General features: G+C 39.0%; 1 protein-coding gene across 4 annotated transcripts; it reads right to left on the reverse strand.

The window, feature by feature from the left end:
- Nucleotides 1-3,335: 3,335 nt before the first annotated feature.
- Nucleotides 3,336-7,101, reverse strand: LOC140769026 (uncharacterized). Of its 4 annotated transcripts, none has more exons than XM_073109538.1 (2): nucleotides 5,813-7,099; nucleotides 3,336-3,816 (listed from the first exon to the last, which is right to left on the reverse strand). In XM_073109538.1, exons 1-2 carry the CDS (start codon nucleotides 7,011-7,013, stop codon nucleotides 3,749-3,751), a joined length of 1,269 nt encoding a protein of 422 aa, XP_072965639.1. In that variant the 5' UTR covers nucleotides 7,014-7,099; the 3' UTR covers nucleotides 3,336-3,748. The 4 variants fall into 4 exon arrangements, with proteins under 4 accessions (XP_072965639.1, XP_072965641.1, XP_072965638.1 ...); XM_073109540.1 differs by having other exon boundaries at nucleotides 3,337-3,805; nucleotides 5,813-7,098; XM_073109537.1 differs by lacking the exon at nucleotides 3,336-3,816 and adding an exon at nucleotides 4,645-4,907 and having other exon boundaries at nucleotides 5,813-7,101.
- Nucleotides 7,102-7,298: the final 197 nt, after the last annotated feature.

Genomic DNA, 7,298 nt, shown 5'->3' on the forward strand with positions numbered 1-7,298 from the left:
TCATATGAATCAAATTCTTTCATTGAATTAAACAGAAGAAAAATATATATATTCTTTTTGCCAAGTTGAGATTATGCACCATGAGATGTGATTTGTCCACCATATCTCACTCCACCCTTAAAAGTTGACCTTAAAAGATGCCTTTCTGGAAGAGTGTGAAGAATGATGGACAAAAGAATGGCACTACTGGGGAATGGTAAGGATAGGTCACAACTTGGAAAGGTTGGATCTTGGGAAGAAGCTGGAACTGATGAGGAAACTGAGTTTTAGAAGAACATATCAAGTTACATTTGAAAGAATTCTAATGCCATTCCACATGAATTGAAAATCTTCTGCATTGGAAAGTGTCTAAAAGCTCATAAGGAGTCTGTTTAGTTCATGGAAAAGTAGAGAAAGAAACTGATAGCTTTTCTATATTGGAAAGTTCATTTTACCTTCTTAAAGAGAGAGAGAGAGAGAGAGATGCTTTTATCCACTCCTTATCAGCCAAATACATCCTTAAAAGAATAAAATTAAGAATCCATGTCTTGTTGTTCTTCTATTATAGATTATTCTTGAATAAGAAGCAGATAAGACTCCTTATGCCAGAAGGCATACATTCCCAATCCCTCCATCTTTCTAGAGTAATAAACAATTTTCAATTCCTTAAAGGTGAATGAGCAAACAGTGAAAAGTACATATCTTCTTCCATCAAGAGTAAAAATAGAAGGAAAAATCCAATGCCATATACAAGTTCATAATTGATGGCCGGCATGATAGGTAGCATTTATGGAGTATAGAAGACTAGAAATTAGAAGAAGAATTATTTCTTTCCAATCTAAAGTGGCGTGAGGAATCTTCCATTCTATTCACACACCTTTGACTCCTCGTCATCTTTCTAAGAAGATCAAACGTCAATAAACAACAACGGACCAAAAGACAAACACCAATCGCCACGTTTAAAGAATATTACCTGCCCTCTTTGTTTTTGTTCTCTTGCTGTATAACCTCTTTAACCTTGATCCATCATCTCTTAGATGTAATAAGTAACTCGGAAGCTTCCACTGTTCCAAAAAGTCCAATCTAACTTTTCTTGGGATAATTGAGTTTGATGGAGGTCATACTTAGATATCCTAAACCTAATCTTTGGTGAAACTTGGCTGCCATATGTTTATCTAAAGGTTAAATTATATTTTTCACCTTCTGGACTATGACTCAGTATTGCATGATTAATAAAGCACACAATTTACCTCTTAAATTGTTTTAAATTAAAATTGAGACTTGTGAAAGAACTTTAATAACTTAAATGATCACATGAATCACACGCATTCAACAGCTATGATCATAGCGTTATTGTCAATGCATATTCGACGGTCCTATTGAATCCTATCCTCACATTACAATGTCGGTGTTAGTTATTACCTTTTAGAAGTAATTTAGTGATAAACTTATCGGGTCGTAGTTTAGCGGGTAAAAATATAATTTAGGGAAGAATGTCTATCCATCCATAATTAAGATGTACACATGACTACATTGTGATCAGGAAATACAAGTGCAACCAACATGTCCAAAGGACAAGTCAAAGAAATCTTGATAGAAACTTTGTTTTCCACCAAGAGCCAAACCAAGTTTGGTAGCCTATCAATCCTTGACCACACCCCCTTGAGAGCACCCCCCAATCTGTAGTCATTAATGTATACTAGTATCTTGATTACCCTAAATCAGGGATTAGTATTAGTCTCTCCTTATAGTCATTACTCTGTTTCCTACTTTAAGACAGCCAGAGAAAAATCATGGAGTGTTACCATAGATACATACACACATGATTGTTAATTTTTCTGGTCATAGGAAGGGACTACTACTCCTCATGCATTCAACTAAAGAGAATTTATTCCACTCGCTTGCATTACAAGAGAAAACGCACAACCACCCCTCCAATTATTAGAGACTTCTAGTCTACCCCACGTTGCATTCCTCTCCCTTTCCATTCCCTACGATTACTAAAACACATCTCTACGTCCAACCCTTCTCACTTCCAATTGTCTCCCTACCCTTCTTTCCATCCACAATGACATCTAACACCACCCTCTTCTTCCTCCTCTTCCTCGTGACTCTTCTCAGTGGATCTCAAATGTCGCTCTCTGGGGACAATTCTTCTCCCGAGTGCCCCTACCCGTGCCTCCCGCCGCCGACTTCGGTGGCGGATTGCCCTCCCCCGCCGTCGCTGCCGACTCCGACTACACCGACGTACGGCTACTCGCCTCCGCCACCGGGCACGCCGTCGTATTGGAACTACCCACCACCACCACCAGCACCACAGGGGTATGTTCCATACTACCCTCCTCCTAATGTCTTCGCTGCTCCGCCCCCGCCTAATCCAATTCTGCCTTGGTACCCCTGGTACTACAAGACGCCGCCGTCGGCGGCTTCCGATGTTCGTCTCCCGCACGGCGGCCTTCGCCAAGCCCTGGCAGTTTCAATCTTGTCTTTGATAGTTTTGTTCCTATTTTAGCATGCATTGTTCTTGTTTCATGAGAGGAATGTAGTCCCTGCGGTTTACTTTGTATGAGATTCTTATGATAGCAAAGCAAATGAATGGAGACGAAGGTGGTCGGTAGTGGGGGAAAAGCTCAACAAAAGATTGAAACAGAGGGATGGTGGACACTTTAACTCTTATTCCTCTACACATAAAGACCCTTTAACAAAATCTTTATATTAGATAAAGTCTTCATTCCTTTTTTCTCTTGGGCTCATCGAAAATGATACGGTTGCTTAATGCGTACGTTAGATCTCATCAAATAATAATAATAATAATAATGATAGAAGAAGGGTACAAAGGAATAGAGATATGGATTGCTTGGGATCAAGGAATGTGTCGCTCTATCTTCTCACCATGCACATCTTACCATAAATTGTTCATGGGCACATGAGAGATTAGCACGCATCTCCACTGATTAGCTGTAATTGTAGTACTAAACTGTTTGCAATCAAAGATAAATAAATTATATGTCAATGTCATAAGAAAGCTATTTAATGTGGATATATGGTCTTTGAGTACCTTGTCAATGTGATGTGCATATTTCATAGCATGGCAAAGCAAGAGCTCTCAAGAATCTTGCAACTAAGAAGGTGCTTGTGGATCGTAGAACTTCCTGACAGCCTAAAATAGCCGAAGAATTAATTGCAAAGAAGAACAATTTAACACCATACTTTTTCTTTCTTTTTTTGCATTTTAACATTTTGGGTTACATTTAAAACTTGTCCAGTTTGAACCCTGCAATTCCACTTCATTCACAAAACTATAGTACCAGGAATTAAAACTAAGCAAATAGTAACTAATATAATAAAATCAACATTCCATTTGGTTCAGCTATATAATTTTGAAATCCTCAATTCACCACCAACAACATCAAGGAGTGATTGATAGGTTTAGGTTACTCTAGAATACAAATTTAACTAAGAGGATGGGAGTCTGGTCATCAAACTGATTATTAGACATCAAAGATACGGGTTTTATTTCTCTGGATTACTTAAGGCAAGTGAGACCCACTAGTCTCCTGAGGTCTAATTCTCATTACGAAGAAGAATCTGCCCTGTTAAGTGAAGTGAGGTCCACTAGATTACGCATAATGGTGCAAGTTTCAGACAAACCTCCTCCCGTTTCCTCTGATAGTGATTTGTTAATGAACAGTTTAGGTAGGTGCAGCATCAGCATCATGGGCATCGAGTCATGCTGATCAAAGTTGCAGACATTGAAGAAACTCGCTTATCAGCTAGCAATGATTTGGACTGCCAGGAAATCAACTTGACATGCCATTTCAACAACCTGCAACAACACTAGAATCCACAAATTATTTTGCTATAAGATCATTCTATTGAAAAAGAATTTCTTTCCAAATGTTGGGACCAGAAAGGAAAGATACTCAGACTTGCCCAGTAATTAGATGATATTTTAGTGACTCAGACTAAGTGGCTCATTAATTCAAGATATTCTGTTACTACATATAGTTCATTGATTTGACAAAGTAAGTGAGCTTATTTTCTTCACGATACAGTCATAATCGATACGTATATATACATGTAGAAGTATGCAAACTTCAACTGTTCAACATAGTAAAGTTTTCATCATTTGTAACAGATCACTTTCAACAACTCAAATCAATACAAATTAAACAACAAAAGGGAGGCACTCAGACTTGCCCAGTAATTAGATGACATCTCGAGCACAGACTATGGCCTATTAATTCAAGATATTCTGTTACTAATATGATTCATTGATTTGACAAACTATGTAAGTGAATTTTCTTCACGTCTCACAGTGTCAAGATACGGTCGCAATCACTGTGATGCATATATATATATATACACACACATGTAGAAGTTTTGCAAACTTCAACTGTTCAACATAGTAAAATTTTCTTTCAGCAAATTCAAAATAACACAAATGAAACAACAGTGAAGAATAAGGTTTACTTTTGGTTTGCTTGGCACCTTATTTACATGCCCACCCTTGGAAGATAAAGCTTACTATGCTTGAAAACATGACGTTTAATAATTCAACAGCATAGTGTTCATGAAAATATCTATAGAACAATAATGATGATACTAACATCTTATGTTATATATAATAATTTGCATAACAGAGACAATGTAAAAGGAAGAGGGCCAAAATCAACATGTTTAGTAACTTAAAACAGTAATATATGTCATTGGCACTTGATGAGTCTCCCAATAATGCGCAAAAAAAGGAAAAAGAAAAAGAAAACACATTCCACATTGAGAGGTCCTGATCCTCTTCGGTCGTAGGGGAGGTCCACTGCCCCTCCAATGGCAACTTTTGTGACACCAATTGTGGGAGCAATAGCCAATGGGCAGGCTATTGAATGAACAATGGATCTTCACATCACTACGGAGGATCTGAATCCCACCTTCAGTTTGGATTAAACATTCATCAGAACCTGAATTTCCAAGATTAAACTGACAGAAGACTTCTTTTGGCCAACATGACGTCTCATTAGCTTAGGATGCAAACGATGCTCTAGATGAATATTTCAGCATTAACCAGAAATTTAAATGGTTTTCCCTAAATAAGCACATTAAAAAGTTGTTATAAGGATGCAAAATATTCCTCAATAGCATAACTATGAACCATCTAATGTTTTCTGTCAAAAGTTGTTAGGATTTTGGGTTATAGGTGTCACTAAGTGTCTACACTGCACTAGCGCAATGAAACCGACAAGAAGCACTACGGAAACATTTACTTACAAAAAAGATAAGCTTATCAGTAAATCCACTTTTCATTGTTAAATGCAAAAAAGTAAACAATTCATCTGATATAGTCATATAATGACAAGAAACTAGGTGGCTATATAAATGAATTTTAGCAAGTTGCTGAAATAAATGAAATACTAGCTGACAAATTTAAGTTTTTACCACCACCTCCTAGTGCATTAAGATAACCAAAAAAGATCTCAACACATAAAGCTCAATATAAGCAACTAGAACAAGATAATTTTAACTGATATTTCTCAGTAATTTATGCCCTTCAAAAATGAAAAAGTTTAAAAAAAAAAGATCTTCGAGAGGAGATTCGTTTTCACCTTCTTCTGCTCAGCAAAGTGAGATACCACACAACAGATATATGAGAAAAAGAAAAAGTAAAGCCACAAAACTAGAATATGAGAGACAATAGAATACCCAGAGAAGAAGTATATCATTTCATCCAAAAAAACAATTCCTTCCGATGCAAATAACAAACTACAAGATCCAGTGTTTGACAGTACTTTTAATCTACTTCAATATAGAAATTCTGAGACAAACTCATCCTACACACCTCCTTTCCTACTCGCCTCTGTTTGCAAGTGCTTGATAACTTCATTCACTGGACAACACAAATCCACTTCTGATGCCAAGGAGCTAACAACTTTCTCAGCCGCTTTCACCTCTTTGTGGAACTCTGAGTTCAAAACCAAATAAGAGAAATGCTCATCCAACACCAACCCCAATGCCCTAACGACCGATTCAAGAGAAGGAACACTGTCGCATTCCCTCAAACCCAGCACAGACCCTGCCGAAGGGCAAGGCCTTGCTTCCGGAAATTCCTCATACTTCTCCAACCACTTGATGAAGTACCTAATCAACCCCAAAACCTCAGATCCATCGAGCCTTGAAACTGCTGATGACAGCACAAGACCGTCCACATTCGAGGATCCAAACAAGTAATGCAAGCATAGCTCGGACGACGAGAAGCCATCATGAGCCATCATCATAAGAACCGAAGCTTCTCTAGCCAAGACCGAAACTTTCTTCGGCAAACCACTCTGCGCAGCCTTCTCAACTGTTAAAAGAGCTTGATTTCCCCATTTCTTCCTCACCTCAACCATACTCCCATAACAATCGTCCAAGGGAGACAAGAAATACTTGAGAAGCGCAAGCATCTCATCAGAACGGAGATCGGAAATATGCTTTGCAAAGAGACAGAGCAGCTCCGATTGCTTCTTCTCCACAAGCTTATCAACTAAATTAACCGAACTAAGATGCCCAGCAAGGCGATTAACAATTAAGGTTTCTAAAATTTGCCACAGCCCAAGGACGACGCAACCTTCCGCGATCAACCCGGCGACCTCCCGGCCGATCAAAAACCCTAACTTTTCGATCCCAAGACACGCAAAATCGACATCCGACATCCCCGGATTCAAAGAAAAGCGGATCTTTTCCGCGTTACTTCGTAGAAACGTGTTGAGTAGAGCCAAAAAGTCGGCCTTTTTAAGGGATCTAGGGTTCTTGAGCTTGGGGGTCAGGGTTTCCGCGAAGCGGGTTGCGGATTGGATGACATCGGTGTCGAACGGGGAGATTTGCCACCCGGAGACGCGGTTGAGGAGGAGAGAGATGGGGGAAGGGGGTTCGGTGGTGGGTTTGAGGTGGGGGATGATGTCGTCCGGGTTGAGGACGATGGGGCAGTTGTTGTCGGACTGGGGAGAAGAGATGAGGTGGTTGTCGCCGGCGGCGCGGATGATGGATTCGAGGAGCGTCATGGGTAGAGCGAAGGAGAGGAGAGCGTGGAGTGGAGAGGAGGGGGTTTAATTTTCCGGCTAGGGTTTTAGGATTTGGCTCACGTGGATGGCACGTGGTTAAACGAAGAAGACGAACCTTAATATTTGAAACCGTATCTCTTGCTTTGACATTATATTAACTCACTAATTATTGTAAAAATTTAAACTATAAAAAAATCAAAATTTTATATTTAATATTTAATAAGATCAACCAAGCTGTCATATACTCTCTTTTTTTTCTGTGCTAAAGAATAATTCCATTACTAA

The sequence above is a fragment of the Typha angustifolia genome, chromosome 10, assembly GCF_048772165.1.
Source record: "Typha angustifolia cultivar Huaian chromosome 10, ASM4877216v1, whole genome shotgun sequence".
Taxonomy (NCBI): domain Eukaryota; kingdom Viridiplantae; phylum Streptophyta; class Magnoliopsida; order Poales; family Typhaceae; genus Typha; species Typha angustifolia.

What these genes read in the sequence shown, in the direction of transcription:
- LOC140769026 (XM_073109537.1), bottom strand. Translation starts at nt 7,013, where the DNA reads ATGACGCTCCTCGAATCCATCATCCGCGCCGCCGGCGACAACCACCTC. An exon ending in AGAGGCGAGTAGGAAAGGAG is followed by an intron (nt 4,908 to 5,812) that starts GTGTGTAGGATG and finishes TCCAAACTGAAG; the next exon opens with GTGGGATTCAGATCCTCCGT.